Below are 17,789 nucleotides of genomic sequence, written 5' to 3'. Positions count from 1 at the left end.
AGAAGACGCACACGTTTGTCGACTGATGCTCTCGCGGTATGTTCAGTTACTAGTTTCTACACACACACACACATCACACAGGGAGAGGGAGATAGATAGAGAGAGAGAGAGAGAGAGAGAGAGAGAACAATGTCGTGGTGTCACCATATAATTAGAGATGCTGCTATAAAATTAAGTCGCCGTGAGTGTTGTGTTCATATCGAGTATCCTCGACTAAATCATTAGAAGATTAAGCACAAAAATATATTTAAGATCATATTCATAATGCTGTTTTTCAGTTGTAATATTCTTGTCATAATTCAATATGAGTCATGACTAATCAATTTGAATCACATGAATCCAGATTTGAATATTTATCTTAAGGTAGAGTATGGACAACACACACACACACACACACACACACACACACACACACACACACACACACACTATAACAGTGGTCCATAAAGGATTGGAAATAAAATGTGTTACTTCTCTTTCTGAAAGCAGATGTAGTTACTAGTTACAGATAAATCTCTGCACTGTTTATCTTTTCTGATATCTGAAAAAAAATGTCTGTGTGTGTGTGTGTGTGTGTGTGTGTGTGTGTGTGTGTGTGTGTGTGTGTGCGAAACAAAGATATATAGAGAGATCTGTTTTGCTCTTTATTATCTCAGATTTATTTGATTACATCAGATTAAAGGGGAGTTGTTGCTGTAGAAATTGATTCAAGGCACTGCATATTTGTGTGTGTGTAATAATAATGTGTGTCTTGAAACAAAGATATATAGAGAGATCTGTTTTGCTCTTTATTATCTCAGATTTATTTGATTACATCAGATTAAAGGGGAGTTGTTGCTGTAGAAATTGATTCAAGGCACTGCATATTTGCTAGCGCGCATGGCTAATGTGCTCCTCAGCTGTGGATATGTGAAATGTGCAGTTATGCAAGACTTACAGTCTGCTTCTTTTATTCACTTCAAGTAATATTGCTTTCCTACACACGCTAGTCTACACACACACACACACACACACACACACACACACACTGATTACGGGCAAAGACCGTATTCTTTTTTTTGTTGTTGTTTACCATATCTTGAACTTTATCAGAGCTGACAATTTGATAATTGCACTGCTGCTGACACAGAATCACACATTGCTCTTTCTCCAAGTTTGTTTCTTTCTTTCTTCCTTCTTTCCTTTCTTTCATTTTTTCTTTCTTTCTTCCTTTCTTTCTTTCTCTTCATTCTGTGTTTAAAGGTCATCTATGTGCATCAGGTCAACATATGTCTAGAGCACTGTACATTTCCCATGCGTTGGCCCTTTCAATATAAAAGGATGATTATTGTCACAGTGGTCCAGGTAGCCAGGCACAGTGGGTCAGTCTGAATAGCAGAACCTTGTTTAATGATGAAGTGGTATGGGAAGGGTGAGGGGGTGGAGTCTCCTTCCCAGTCTGCAGATATTAGCATCTGCCATCATCATCATCACCCCACTGCCACAAGTCAACTCATGTTAGATAGTGGTCGAGATTTAGAGGAAATTATACAATAGATTGCTGGGTAAGTACTGACTGAGTTGTTATATAATACAAGTTTTCATATCTCCCCTGCCATCTCTTTGTATTTGCAAATAAAATAAATATCAAATCATGTTCCAGGAAAAAATGGGTAAAAAGGATGTTGCAGGGCAGGGAGGTTGATGGCACTCAGGCTTGTCATGTACTGTACTTCTGAGCATTAACACACTCTTTGGTATAAACTGCAGTCAGACAAGACAGAGACAGAGACAGCTCTGAGTGCAGACTCCTCTGTGGCAGGACTCCAACACTTTACAGATGCCTGGGAACCAGGGCAGTCATGTTCTCGTGACAGCTAACAGGAAGTGACATACAGGACACTACAGTTTCCCCAGAGTCTAGGGACCAGGAGTCTTGAATGGTGATCTTTTGGAAGGAGGTACTGACTGGGGTATACTCTCTCTCTCACATCTCTCGGTCCTCTTTTTAGGAAAGATGTTTTTTTTTTTTTTGTTCAGTCACCATGACACAGGTGGTTTGCCAGGGCGATGGACTGAGAGCTGGTTTGGGTTGATGTTACAGGGCTCCAGGTGCCTTTGGTATGGTCCTTATAGCGCCATGTCTGTCCTCCAGCAGACTGGTTTGATTTGCTGAGTTGCCCATAGAGGGTTTGGTGTGGGAGGTAGGGTCAAGCATGCGGATGGTGTGGCCAACTCAGCAAAGATGCCTTTTAGCGAAAAGCTGCTTCCATGCAGATGGTGTTGGTCAAGGAGAGAAGCATGGGGATTCAGTCTGCCCAAGACAGGCTGAGCATTTTCTGCAGGAACCAAATTTTCAAGTTTGTTATGAGACCCATGTTTGGGGTCCATGTTTCTTCCCCATAGAGCAGAGGTGGAACACACCACATTGTACACTGTGACGTTGGTGCTGACTTTCAGCTCTTTATGACACCCTAATGCAGAGTCGCTCAAAGGCTTGACTGATTTGGCACTTTATTTCTGTGTCAAGGAAACAGTCTGAAGAGATTGTGGAGCCAAGATAGGTGAACTGGTGCACTAGATTGAGTGGGCTCCCACTGATATGGAAGCTGGGGAGTGAAGAAAGTTAGGTGGTGAGTTTAGCCATGACCTCTGTTTTCTTAATGTTGACTTCAAGACAAAAGGATTGGTATATGCCAACGATTGTATCTAGGGCATGCTGCATGGAATCTGGACTGTGTACCAGGACTGCACAGTCATCTGCATATAAAGGGATGCACCGTTGGTTGGGCTTACCACACACACACACACACACACACGCACACACACACACACACACACATACACACAAACACACAGACACAGACACACAAACACACACACACACACACACACGCACACACACACACACACACAAAGCCCTTACAGCCCAAACGAAATGAACTGAAGCCTATGTTGTCTTGTGCCTATGCATGTTGTAGCCATTCAAAGTGGATAATAAAAACAAATCTCCTCACGTCTTTGTTTATACCTTGAAGGGACTTCCAGGATCACTCTCAGTGATATTTGCATCAGTGGGGAACCTTTGGAGTTACTGTGTCTTATCTAAAACATTCTAATTTATCCAATTAATTAATTCATGGAAAATGCTGGTAGCATGTTTTTGGCAGCGTCTCTGCATCAGCAATGTTTAAAAGAACACAGTGTAGGTCACAGATGAGGCATAGGCTACATAAATAAAGTCCTGGCACAGTGACAGTGGGTATGTCAACCTATAACTCCCTGCGTGGATGGAAAACATAATGTGTGTGGGTGTGAGTGTGTGTGTGTCCTTCCCCCTTGTTCTAAAAAAGAGGGCGATAAAAACACACTCTTGTCACACTGGCTCACGTCTTTGGCACTGAATTATAAAGGAGCAAAATGAAGTCAGACTTTTTAAACACAGAAACGTGTGTGCACACACATTCACACATGGAACACATTCTGTGTTTGCCGCTTCCCTCACAGCACACACTCTCACACACACATACACACACACACACACCAGGTTAGGCCACAAAATCAGCTTCATTCTCATCTACCAAATGTTATGCTCCTAAGAATAGAATTCTCGATTAGGGGCTAGTCTCTGTAGATCCCTCTATCTGTGGGAAGATATGTGCCTTCCTACCCTGAGGCACCAGCAGTTTCCTCAGGAAGACATTAACATTTTAATATCTTAATATTAAGTTTTTAACATTTTATGCTTGCAAGAATGACTTTCTGTTCTTCAATTACTTTGTCCTACATTAAATCTGACCAATGAAGTTGCCAAATAACCAAATGCCATCAGAGTCCAATGAGATCCTAAATTCCTAACTACCTTGTGTACTGGACAGTGTTATCAGGAATCTTCCAAGCCAGAGGGAAAGTAACAGATGCTAAAATATTCCCCATTAAGCTTTTTGAGCTTTCTGTCTGACCTCTACATCCCGACACATAAACCTTGAGCATGCTAACACTCCTGCTTACAGTCCCTCCTTTGTTAGAAGCGCCACCTAGTGCTAAAACACGATAATGACAATTTTACAGTAAACAATGACAACACATCTGCTTTCAATCCATTTTAATGTTTTTGCACAAAATCACAGACTGTGGCAGACAAGAAAACAGTGTGCATGACGAGGTAAACAAGTAAAAGTAGAACTGGGAGAGAACTGTCCTTGCTGAGAGAACTCACTCACCCATTCATTCTATAGTTCTATTAGTTCTCTTAGATTTTAGTACATTTGGGTCTTACAGGGACAGAAACAAATCTCAACATAGGCTACTCCCACAGGACAAACTGCAGCAAAGTTCATCAGAATATCATGTTCTGAAATCCAATTTACAAAACTGTTGATTCATGAAATCATTAATTTCAGTCTCCAATCCTGACACAACGTGAGTATGCAGATGTAATTTAAATAATATATGATGTATAGACATGACAGATCGATTCTTTTTAATTAGACTTTATTTACACATCCTGGGGGCCAGCATGACAGCCTCATGGCCACAGAGAATAGGGAGGTCAACCTGCTCATCACCATGTCCACGCTCCACTCCCAGGTGTATGGTGTCCACTGGTGTATGAGTGGGTATGCGTGTATAAGTGTGAAAGTGTGTGTGTGTGTGTGTGTGTGTGTGTGTGTATGTTTGTGTGTGTGTGTGTGTGTGTGTGTGTGTGTGTGTGTGTGTGTGTGTGTGTGTATGAGTGTGTGTATGTGAGGGTCTGTGTGTGTGTGCGTTTGTGTCTACGGAGGTGTGCTGAGATACATTGTCACCGCTGGAGTGAAGATGAGGATAGTTCCCATGACAGATACAGTGAGGAAGGTCCACAGGAAGATTCGATCTAACACCTGTGCCACAAACTTCCAATCCTGCACCACCTGAAACACCAACAGATGGACCTTCAACACACCTGACATGAGCAAAGATGTTCACTTAACAGATATCACACATATCAAACACACACACACACACACACATACCTCTCTGATGAAGTGCTCCTTGCGGATGTGGCGTGAGATGTATCGCACAGAGTAGGTCGCTTTCTCCAGCATGGACACCCACTCGTCCTCCTTCCCCCCAACCGGCCCGCCGGCCGCTCCTGCCCTCTTCCGTTTGAGCTCGGGGCTGCGCAGCTCCATGTCGGGGTAGCGCAGGCGGTCAGCGTGGCCGCGCATGCACAACAGCCGGGGCAGCCGCTGCAGGAATAGGGTCTTCACCCACGGGGCCATGGGATGGTATGTGGCTGAGGAGCGGTGGTGCACGTTGATGACGAAGACGGTGACGATGATGGAGAAGGTGACGAAGATCATGATGAAGAGCAGGTACTCGCCGATGAGCGGGATGACCTTGGAGGAGGAGGGTATGATCTCCTCGATGACCAGCAGGAACACGGTGAGCGACACCAGCACGGAGGTGGAGAGCGAGAGTTTCTCGCCCTCGTCGGACGGCAGGTAGAAGACGAGCACGGTGAGGAAGGACAGGCCCAGGCAGGGGATGATGAGGAAGAGTGTGTAGAAGAGCGGCAGCCGCTTCATGATGAACGAGTAGGTAACGAACGGGTAGGAGTAGAGGCCGTCCCGCCGGCTGCCCTTCATGCCCGTGGCGTTGAGGATCTCCCACTCGCCGTTGTCAAAGAAGTCCTTGCGGTCCACATAGTGGTCCACCAGCACCAGGTCCACCATGTTGCCATCGTAGGTCCAGGAGCCGAACTTCATGGAGCAGTTCTGGCGGTCGAAGGGGAAGAAAGTGACGTCCATGGTGCAGGAGGACTTGTAGCTGGCCGGAGGAGTCCACATGATGGTGCCGTTGGACTTCACTATGGCCTTGGTCATTAGAGAGCCCTCAAAACGCCCATCCGCACTGGCAGAGAGAGAAGAAATGGACAGAACACAGAAAAAAAAGGGCAAAAGAGAGAGAGAGAAAGAGGGAAAAAACAAGGACGACAACTTATCCACGCGGTGCACTGTAGTTTCTGTAATCAGTAGTATGGCAATACTACTGTTGTTATTGAAATCTTTGAGTGGTTTAAACTAAGTGAGGGTCGGGGTAGGGAAGGGCAAAGAGAGAAGGACAAACGGACAGACAGCTGGACGTATACACGGCTAGATAGAAGAGGAGACAGAGAGAGGGAGTGGTGAAAGAAGTCTCACTTCTCATACAGCACTATATCAGGCAGCCAGATGCTCTCCGACGGGACCCGAATGGACGTGATGCCTCCGTAGTCGTCAGGGTTCCAGCGCAGCTTGTAGTCAGTCCACTCCTGCACACGCAAACACAAATAGTGTTCAGCTACGAGGGAAAGAACGCGGCCATAACCTTCAAGGCCCACAGAGATCTGTTTACTGAGACGCACCTGCCACAGCCAGACGTTAGTCGTCATCAGCTGATTCTTTTCATCCTGGGGAGAGACAGAAAAAAAGGCAATTAAAAAAACACAAATTTAACTACAAATGTAAACACTGCATACTTTTGGATGGCAGTGTATATACATACATACACTATTTCCAAAAACAATCACACAACTACTTTTTGTTTAAAAAACAGGAATTGAAAAACATGTTCCAATTTTGGTCTTGCAGAAGGGAGACATCAGTCAGGTTGGGGATGAGGGAAAATCAATAGTATCGGCCGGGAGTCAGCTACCGGGCTCATGGTGGAGATGATAAATGAAAGGCTGCCTGTCAGGCTGCCTGCAGGAGAGTGACCATAGAGGACAACTAGTGCTTCCATCTCCTCACCACAAGAGGGCAGCATTGTATCCTGTGGAGCAGAGCAGTACGGCAATATGGCTCTGCTTTGGAGAAAAGTCTAAGAAGCTTAACGAGGAGCTCTCTGAACTGCAGAAGGCAATAGCTCAGTTCTAGTACTCATTTGAACATTCCCTAAAGTCCAATATGCTGTATATTTATTCAAATAAAATTATACAATTACACTGATGAGACAATGCAGTTCTGTTTGTCTGTGTGCATTTCAGTGTGCACAGGCCCCATGCCTCATGGGAGGGATGTTTCTAGTCTTCTATAATGCATTGGTGAATAATGTTCAATCTCCTGAATATTAAAAATTGATTTGATATGCATACCTCAGTAAGCACCGAAAGGTCACCCTATGTGTAGAACAGCACAATCTGTATGTATGTGTGTGTGTGTGTGTGTGTGTGTGTATGTGTGTGTGTGTGTGTGTGTGTGTGTGTGTGTGTGTGTGTGTGTGTGTGCTCTCACCACATCCACAAGCTGTGAGATCTTGAGGCCAAAGCGTACAGTGATGGTGTCATTGGCATGAAGCACAGGCCGCACCCATTTCTGGTAGCCTTTAAAAAGATTCCTCTGCAGAGCATCCTCCAACTCAGCCAGGGACACAAACTCCTCAGGAGCTACGGCAGAGAGAGAGAGAGAGAGAGAGAGAGAGAGAGAGAGAGAGAGAGAGAGAGATGAACATCATCTCCATGTCATCTAAAAAGTTGACAGGCTATCAGGTGGTGGATGACAGGCTATCAGGTTTACTACAAATTGGGCTGGTCAACATAAATCCCACAGTGATGATAAATCCACAATAATTTCAAAATCTGCAAATCTGGTGAGGTGTTTAGATGATGTCTGTAGTAACAGTGGTATAAAACTTCGATGTAGGAGTTTATGTTACCAAATCAAAACACAGTTGTAGACACTGGATCTGTAGGTTTGTATTTCTACCTGTAAAACCTGCCCAGCCCAAATTACAGATATGAAGCTACTTGGAGGCCACAGGTGTCAGCACTATTAAGATGATGCTTTATGACACAGAAAAGTGTATGACTCTTCCATACACATTTAGGACATACATGTTAAAACACACACACACACACACACACACACACACACACACACACACACACACACACACACACACACACACTGTATGAGCCATATTCATATTTTCAGTTTTATTTAATGTATAAATAGTTATTCATTTAATTTCCCTTCAACATTTGATTTAGAACGTTTTAATGTTTTGAGTATGCCTTTCCTCTAGTGGTAATGGGGGTGCAATGATAAAAGGGGTGTCAAGCCAAGGTCACAGGAGGGGTTCCGGTGCTTGAGCCAACTATGGGAAGAGGTACAGAAGCCTGGCTGACTACCAGACTCACTAACAGGCTTCATACACCAAGCTGTAAGGATGCTGAACTCTCTCCCTCCTCTCCCCCCCTCCACCCTCAGCTACATAACATCCTGGACATTGGACCCACAATGGCCGCCTGCCACTCCACCTATGAACACTTGCACACTTGTACACTTTACAACTTGGTGTTGTTGTCCTGAAAACACAACACTTCTGCTGCTCTTACATAACTTGCACCACTAACCTTAGGTCAAACAGTATTTTATAGTATTTTACAGTATTTGCACTAGTATTTTATTGACTGTCTATGCACAATTTCAACAAAAATTTTGCTGCTCTTATTTTTCATTATTATTATATGTGCCCTCTTATTTACTTATTTACTTACTTTTTTGTTTCTTGAATGTTATGTTTGTCTGTGGACTTAAAATTGGTCAAATATGTCTTGTCTTCACCGTGGGATAGTGAGAAACGTAATTTCGATCTCTTTGTATGTCTGGAACATGTGAAGAAATTGACAATAAAGCTGACTTTGACTTTGACTTTGACTTTGACTATCATTGACCGTCAACTGCCTCAACATCAACTCAACCTGAGCGTGACAGGAGCAACGCGAACGCGCGGAATGAACTCAACTCAGCTCAATCAGACAATAGAGACTATACTTCATGTTTAAGTTATTTTTCATTTGTTCAACAAATAAATACCATCAGTTCACGGACGACGTTGGTCGGACAATCTTTTTACGCGTTTTTACCCAAGCACCGGTATTCCCTAGAAATAGTGAGACGACGAACAATTAGAAGTGTCATAGGTCATAGGGACAAACACACAAAGTTTTTGCTACTACACACACATTTTCCCCTTCTTTTGAGTTTTTATAGATTCATTACAACTGAATTAATTCACCCCCATGCTCTAAATACTACATGCAACTAAAAATATTCACAATACACCCATACCAATACACTTCATCTTTCTGTTCCATTATATTTGTTAATTGTGTACAGCATCTTTACAGCAGCATCTTTAATACGCCTATTTCACTCAAAAGACTTCCATGCACACGCAGTAACACAAGTAATGAACAACAAACCCACACAACTGACAAATGAAAGACCTTATATAGATGTATGATGTAGTGTTATGGCCGTAGTGTGTGTCTGCGTGTGTTCTGCCTTCCCTGTGTCCACTTCCCACCTCCTCCTTGATTGCCGGCAATGCAGCACACAGGTTCCTGATTGGCCAGATAGGGAAGCGGGCTCTTATAGTGTCTGGGCTGACATCAGGATGGGGCCATTGTGCCAAACAGCCTGTGTGGTGTGTCTGTTGACAGTCTTTACTGTGTGTTGTTCCTAACGGCATCTGCCGTATATATTGTTGTGGCAGCATAGGCTGCAGCATTTTTGCAGCAGTCAGACAGACGAGCGGTCTGTGTGTGTGTGTGTGTGTTTAGTTTTACTTTTAGTTTGGTTTACTCCAGGCATAGTTCTGCTTTTGTCACTAGCTCATGGTTCAGCACATTCTCACTTGAATTTTGATTTTGATTGAAAAATAAACAGTTTTATACATTTACTACCTTTATGTTTACTTTTGTGTTTACCCTTCCTCTTATTTTTATTTGCCCCTGGATTTAAAATCGGAGGGGTGTAGTCTCATGGTCCCTTTCTCTCTCTGTCTCTGTCTCTCTCTCTCTCTCTCTCTCTCTCACACACACACACACACACACACACACACACACACACACACACACACACACACACACACACACACCCCCAGAGGTAAGCAGATGTCTAAGGGCTGTTCTCATCTCAGTAAAAAGATCAGTGACATGATCACTTCAGACAGAGGGCTTTGCTATGCTATTCATCAGGGGACGTAGCAAGCCTGTGCATTACTCATACTTACCCAATGGCCTTGGGACACACACGCACACACTCAAGCACACACACACACACACATACACACACACACACACACACACACACACACACACACACACAAACACACAAACATACATCTAATCTGTGTATCATTATCTTAGGGTGGAAAGGTAAGGGTGTCTCTGTGAAATGCAATTCCTAATCTAGAAATTGGACACAGCATGTCAGTACTCATGCTTATGCGCTGAAAGTAGTGGTCAAGACACTGTATATCGACAAGCAATATAAGGACTAAAGAATGAAAGAAGCAGAGTGTGTATGTGTGTGTGTGTGTGTTTGTGTGTGTGTGTGTGTATGTGTGTGTTTGTGTGAGAGTGTGTGTGTATGAGAGTGAGTGTGTGAGTTTGTGTGTGTGTGTGTGTGTGTGTGTGTGTGTGTGTGTGTGTGTGTGTGTGTGTGTGTGTGTGTGTGTGAGAGAGAGAGAGAGGTATGAAATATACAGTGTCTCTTGTCTGGCAGAGAGGTAATCAGCTTAGAATGTCCCAGTGGACCCAACCAGTACACACACACATGTGTACACACACACACACACACACACACACACACACACACACACACACACACACACACACTGTGTGTGTGTGTGTGTGTGTTTAGTTTTACTTTTAGTTTGGTTTACTCCAGGCATAGTTCTGCTTTTGTCACTAGCTCATGGTTCAGCACATTCTCACTTGAATTTTGATTTTGATTGAAAAATAAACAGTTTTATACATTTACTACCTTTATGTTTACTTTTGTGTTTACCCTTCCTCTTATTTTTATTTGCCCCTGGATTTAAAATCGGAGGGGTGTAGTCTCATGGTCCCTTTCTCTCTCTGTCTCTGTCTCTCTCTCTCTCTCTCTCACACTCACAGACACACACACACACACACACACACACACACACACACACACACACACACACACACACACACACACACCCCAGAGGTAAGCAGATGTCTAAGGGCTGTTCTAATCTCAGTAAAAAGATCAGTGACATGATCACTTCAGACAGAGGGCTTTGCTATGCTATTCATCAGGGGACGTAGCAAGCCTGTGCATTACTCATACTTACCCAATGACGCAGGACACACACGCACACACTCAAGCACACACACACACACACATACACACACACACACACACACACACACGCAAACACAGACACACACAAACACACAAACATACATCTAATCTGTGTATCATTATCTTAGGGTGGAAAGGTAAGGGTGTCTCTGTGAAATGCAATTCCTAATCTAGAAATTGGACACAGCATGTCAGTACTCATGCTTATGCGCTGAAAGTAGTGGTCAAGACACTGTATATCGACAAGCAATATAAGGACTAAAGAATGAAAGAAGCAGAGTGTGTATGTGTGTGTGTGTGTGTGTTTGTGTGTGTGTGTGTGTATGTGTGTGTTTGTGTGAGAGTGTGTGTGTATGAGAGTGAGTGTGTGAGTTTGTGTGTGTGTGAGTGTGTGTGTGAGAGAGAGAGAGAGATATGAAATATACAGTGTCTCTTGTCTGGCAGAGAGGTAATCAGCTTAGAATGTCCCAGTGGACCCAACCAGTACACACACACATGTGTGTGCGCGCACACACACACACACACACACACACACACACACACACACACACACACACACACACACATGCGCGTGCGCGCGCGCACACACACACACAAATACACACACACACACACATAACATTTCTCCCCACAAACACACACATTCCCTCCTCACTTTTCTTCCCAGACCTATCTCTCTCTCTCACTCTCTCTCTTCCTCTCTCTCTAAGACACACTCACAGACATGCATACACACTGACTCTCACACATCCTATGATCTAAGTGCAGTTCAATAGCCCCCTCTCTCCTATCACCTTCAATTAGATTTCACTTCTATTTCCTTTTAGCCAAGCTTCAGAAGGTCCCAGTTCACAATGCCGTCCTTGGTCATAATTGTGCAAAAAACCTCCTTTTCTCACCTTTTTTCCATCATCCTCCCTCTCTCTCCACTACACTTGCACACAGGGAAGTAAAACGGTGACTTTGGAGGATTAAAGAGGTCACTCAAATATTAAACCCATTTCCCTTCGTTTCCAGAGACAGTAACATTATTTTGTTCTCACACCAGCCTTTCTTACAACTCCTGCTCTGATTTACCCCCAACCCTCCCCCACACCACCGCACCCCACTGCACCCATCACCACCCCATATCACTACCCCATGGCACCCTACCGTACCCACCTCACCCCACTGCACTCCACATCACCCCACCGTGTCCACCCCACCCCACCCCACACCACTGCACCCCACCCCACCGTACCCCACACCACCGCACCCCACGGTACCCACCTCACCCCACCGCACTCCACACCACCCCACTGCACCTATCACCACCCCATATCACTATACCCCATGGCACCCCACACCACCCCATATCACTACCCCCATGGCACCCTACCGTACCCACCTCACCCCACTGCACTCCACACCACCCCACCGTGTCCACCCCACCCCACCCCACACCACTGCACCCCACCCCACCCCATATCACTATACCCCATGGCACCCCACACCACCCCATATCACTATACCCCATGGCACCCCACCGCACTCACCTCACCCCACCCCACCGCACCGCACCTCTCCCTTTCCCTGGAGGACGTATGAGGACAGTTCTGGCTGAACACAACTGCATTCTCAAATGCCACAAATGGATTTACCTTTCTGTACACTTACTGCTTCATCTTTCATTAGCCACCTCACTAAGAAGACTACTGTTGATGTCCCATCTGTAAGCCAGAGGCGAGAGAAAGAGAGAGAGAGAGAGAGAGAGAGAGAGAGAGAGAAGGGAAAAGGAAAAGAGAGGAGGAAGAGAGAGTCTAGGAAGCCCAAGCTGCTGTGATAAATAAGCATGTGGCAGGGAGAAGAAGCACTGAATGATCTGTCTCACTGATTGGCTTTATTCCATGACAGCTGAGCAATGCAGCCAATCAGAACAAAAGGGAATGGAGGCATCAGTCACACTGGATGAGCAAAGAGGACCAGTCCGTGTGTGTGTGTGTGTGTGTGTGTGTGTGCGTGTGTGTGTGGTGTGTGTGTGGAGTGTGAATGCACTACTGGAGACATATTGTATAGCGTGGCCTTACATCAGATTGCATTACACTTGCACAAAAAGACGATATCATCTCCAGCAACTCTGCAGGGCCTGAGCGTGCAGAGCGTCCATAAACACATCAGTCTGTCTCTGTTTGGATGTTTGGCTTTGGGTCAGTGGTCATTCATGTACATCATGTCTGTCATGTCTGTGTCGGAGAGCAAATATCAGTAATTACTTATATAGCCTATGCCCATGTGTACACGTGCATACGTGCCACTGTGTATTTCTATGTAAGTATACGGATGCATATGAAGAGCTAATGCACTCCCATATACACGTCATTTCGATGAGGAAGCGGTGACTTGACCATCTATTCAAAGAGAAAACTAATTATGTGTCTCTTTCACACACGCACACACGCACACACACACACACACACACACACACACACACACACACACACATTGTCACATCTGTGTGTCTTGACAGCTGAGTGATGTAATGCTGGGCATCAGGTTCCATTTCCAGATTAATCTGTCAAATATTTTTGCCTCATTGCACATAAACAGAATAAGTACACACACACACACACACACACACAAACAGACACACACAAACAGACAAACAAACAATACTCACCCAGTAAAAACATAACTTTGTCTTAGCCTCCATAAACTATACAAACACCATACACATCACTGAAGCCTTCCCTAATATTTCCAGGGAAGACTGTCATAAAACTACATACTTCAGTGGACTAACTCAATGCATAAGCTCTCATCTATGTATTGATGATATGTTTCTCTTCACGTAAGAGGTGGATAATAGCGGTTTAATCATACTATTTTGTTTGGCAAATAAACAGTAGCCTAAGTGCATAACTAAAAGAAGCAACAACGCAGCCTGCCTAACAGGGTCCTTCCTTGATGTCAGGGAATTATTATGACAAAAACCTTCAAAATGCCACGAGCACTGTTCCACACGCGCTTTACATCCTGTACGTTACATTTCCGTTGTTGCCATGCGATGGCGCTACGCCTCACCGGGTTATTAGCATTTCAATTTGCATGTCATCAACTCCTGCTTCTTGGGAAACGCTGCAACTATTTCTATTTTGCCTATTATGCCAACACCTGTACGAACACGTGACATGGTAAAGCAAAGTAATATTCGTTCACAGATAGCAGGCAGCTTCGACAAACTAACCAACTCAATGTAATAAAACAATCTTATAGCTTAGCTTATGGTCTGCAAGACGCTTACCTTCAATCGCTGCCGATGCGCCCGTCAGGACGCACCACAGCACGAAAAGAGACAGCATGCTGGTTTACATCTAGCCGGTTAGTCCGTGAGAATCATTTCAGTGTCGATGGACACACAACCGCAGGCATTGATGATTTCTGTATACTCACATACACTCTAACACTCTTAAGCGCAGTAGCCGAGTGGCGATACTGCGCTTGTACTCTTGCTCTTACTCGTGTAAAACGGTGCTTGTGATGTGCCGTTTGAATAAATGATGAACTGAAGCGTGCGCGATGACTCCAATTTGTTTTGTCCGTGAGAAACCAAAAAGTGTACTGACGAGTAGTGTCGCCCAGCTCTAACGATGTTGCAGTTCACCAACGGGACGACAATGTTTGAGTGAGTGTGTATGTGTGTGAGAGAGAGCTCGTGTAGTGCGCTGAAGGCGGAACAGTGGCGGAACAGTCTGGACAGGCGAGCACAGGACTCGGACAAGGGCATATTCAGCATAAAACGTTTTGTAAATTCTTAAAAGAAAAATACGAACTGGTGCACGTCGCAAACATTATTTGGAGAAATTTGAAAATGTCTTTGCCTATTTTTATATTGTGCCAACAGCCCTACATGTTTTCGTTTTATATGACGGGAGAGGTGTTGAGCAGGCATATTCCTTGAGAAACACCATTGTGAGGTCGGTTAATTCTCAGACAAAATAGAGACAGACAGACAGATATACATCTCTCTCTCTCTCTCTTTCTCTCTCTCTCTCTACAGCACTGGTGTGCGCTCTCTCAAAAGGGGCAATGAAAAGGCCCTTATATTGTGGGGCATTGAAAAGGCCCTCATATTGTGCCCATTCTGAAACAGCACTGGGATATACACTCAATCCTAAATATGAGATGAATGTTGAGAGGCATTGGCATGTGTATGTTTATTGTGTGGGAGTGTGTGTAAAACATAGGGGTGGGGGTAGTGGGAGTGAGCCTCCAGATGAGATGTTTAGTCTGCAATGCTGTACAGCCAAAAAACTGTCAGACTGGAAATGAATTAAGTGCATTGCCTTTCTCTCTCTCTCTCTCTCACTCTTTATGTCTGTCACATGCCCATACATTAAGTGCACATTATATTTTCAGTATCTATACACATGACAGCCCACCAGAATTCCCACACAACCACTTGCATTACTGACACTGAATTCACTGAGTTCCTCAAGTTCAATCATTGCTCGTATTTGTTGACATATGTAGCCTACACAGAGGTATAGTATGAACACACACAAATATGAAAACATCTAAAACAAAGAAGGCAGTGTGATCATTTGAGGACATTATGTGAAGAACATATAGGCTGTATCACCCTCTCAAACCCACACTTGCAGTCTTGTTGAATATCATGTATAAAATGAAATAGGCATTGTCAATATAGGCTTGGTTAACCTCTGTGGGAAATCCCCTCCAGTTCAAGGAATTTAATACCTATCCTGTGCATGTCTGAAATCCACTTGACTGAAAAAATCCATTGCACAATTTTGTGTATGTGCAACTTTAACTGATTGCGTATGGGTATTCATATGGATGTGCGTATGAGCACACTAAACTGATTGCATATGGGTATTCATATGTATGTATGTGTGTATGAACACACTAAACTGATTGCGTATGGGTATTCATATGTATGTATGTGTGTATGAACACACTAAACTGATTGCGTATGGGTATTCATATGTATGTGTGTATGAACACACTAAACTGATTGCGTATGGGTATTCATATGTATAGTATGTGTGTATGAACACACTGAACTGATTGCGTGTGGGTATGCATATGTGTGTATGCATGTACAAAAGATGGAGAGAGATTTACTGCTGGGTGTTTGCCAGATGAGCCATTTGTTTATTGCTGAGCATGGTAGGACTCCTATCAGGTTTATTAATCCGCCTCTTTCTACCTAAGTCTGCGTCTCCCCGTCTCTCTCTCTCTCTCCCTCCCTCCCTCTCCGTGAGTGTATGTTGTGTATACTGACATGAAAATGACCCAGTAGTCTATGATTCATAGAGTTATGTATACGATATTACATCCGTAGAGTTGTAGAGCAGAGAATGTAGAGTTATCCATTGATTGAGCCAGTGGAAACAGCATATAAACAGCCATTTAAAGTGGCTCTCCTATGCTAGAGAGGGAGAAGGGGCTGAAGAGAGAAAGTGGCAAATGCAGATGTCCTACTAGTGGAGTCTCCTCATTCTACTGATTAAGAGAGCAGTGAACCCAAATATGTATGTGGGACAGGGACACTGATGCACTTCCATGGAGACCAAAGAAAGCAGTCTTCAATTACAAACATCTCTCTCTCTCTCTCTATTTCTCTCTCTCTCACCTTATCAAAAATGAGCCATTAAAGATTTCTAATCAGTACTTGCAGGCTCAAATACAACTGAGTGTAGGCTACTGTACATCTTTACTCACTCACTACAATGTGACAAGACAAGGGATTGTGGGAGGGAGACATTCTCTGACTGTAAATTTCTTAGATATATAGCATACACACACACACACACACACACACACACACACACACAGGTTAGGTTAGTCCAGTCATCCTTCCTCATGGCTATTTTCAATTATGGTCTGTGGGTTAAATTAAAGTAATTACTTAATGACTTATTAAACTAAAATTAAAAGGAACATTCATAAAAATACCCAAGGCCTTGGCGATAAGCCCACATGACTCACTACCATGAACACACATACACACACTGACATGGATGCAGGAAGCTGAGCGGAGCAGGTCTGCAGTCTGTCTTTGCAGTGTGCAGAAATCCTCCTTATAGAGGAAGGAGGTGCCCTGCACCTGTGTGCAGAAATACCATATAGAGTGCTTTCTGTTCCTGTGATAGTTTTGGGTCTTTCAAGAGGGATCTAAAGGCATATCTGTTCAACATGTAGCCTACTTAGTTTATTAGCATTTCTTATGCGTTATGGTTTGTATATTATAGCATTTATTTATTTTTATTGGGCTATTGATTGAATTGACATTGTTGTTTATTACAGTATTGCTGTTCTCCTTGGTGTAGTCTTACCAACTTTTTAAATTGTTTACTGTTAAATTGAACTATTGTATTGTTGTTATTTGTATGTTGCTTTGGACAAAAGTGCCTGCTAAATATCATAACCATAACCATAACCACATACAGTTTATCCATCTGAATGGTTTACAATATTCCCTGTTCTCCAAATGCTCCATAGCTCCATAATGCACCACTCCACACACACACACATTGACTGTGACTGTAAAAGTGTGGAGGTAATCCCAATGTAGTTCAGTAGAGTGATGTTTGTGAGCTGTCTGAGCTGAACTCCCTTTGTCTTCACAAAACCGTCTGTAATTATACGTCTCCCACAAACAATCTTTCC

General features: G+C 43.8%; 1 protein-coding gene across 3 annotated transcripts; it reads right to left on the bottom strand.

The window, feature by feature from the left end:
* Positions 1 to 4,069: 4,069 nt before the first annotated feature.
* On the bottom strand, positions 4,070 to 14,797 carry chrnb3a (cholinergic receptor nicotinic beta 3 subunit a). 3 transcript variants are annotated; one of them, XM_048263778.1, is made up of 6 exons: positions 14,398 to 14,797; positions 7,233 to 7,384; positions 6,365 to 6,409; positions 6,162 to 6,271; positions 4,992 to 5,871; positions 4,070 to 4,889 (listed from the first exon to the last, which is right to left on the bottom strand). In XM_048263778.1, exons 1-6 carry the CDS (start codon positions 14,453 to 14,455, stop codon positions 4,755 to 4,757), a joined length of 1,380 nt encoding a protein of 459 aa, XP_048119735.1. In that variant the 5' UTR covers positions 14,456 to 14,797; the 3' UTR covers positions 4,070 to 4,754. The 3 variants fall into 3 exon arrangements, with proteins under 3 accessions (XP_048119735.1, XP_048119742.1, XP_048119726.1); XM_048263785.1 differs by having other exon boundaries at positions 6,171 to 6,271; XM_048263769.1 differs by having other exon boundaries at positions 6,162 to 6,409.
* Positions 14,798 to 17,789: the final 2,992 nt, after the last annotated feature.

Source organism: Alosa alosa, chromosome 1 (assembly GCF_017589495.1).
Source record: "Alosa alosa isolate M-15738 ecotype Scorff River chromosome 1, AALO_Geno_1.1, whole genome shotgun sequence".
Taxonomy (NCBI): Eukaryota; Metazoa; Chordata; class Actinopteri; order Clupeiformes; family Clupeidae; genus Alosa; species Alosa alosa.
The sequence above is the reverse complement of the archived record's forward strand: the minus strand, read 5'-3'. Positions and strand labels throughout refer to the sequence as shown.

Bases quoted from the DNA above. Each gene is read 5' to 3' on its own strand.
- chrnb3a (XM_048263769.1), bottom strand. From the start codon at position 14,455: ATGCTGTCTCTTTTCGTGCTGTGGTGCGTCCTGACGGGCGCATCGGCA. The intron at 5,872-6,161 runs GTGAGACTTCTT...TCTCTCTGCCAG, and splicing joins GATATAGTGCTGTATGAGAA to TGCGGATGGGCGTTTTGAGG. The intron at 4,890-4,991 runs GTATGTGTGTGT...TTGGTGTTTCAG, and splicing joins AGGAGCACTTCATCAGAGAG to GTGGTGCAGGATTGGAAGTT.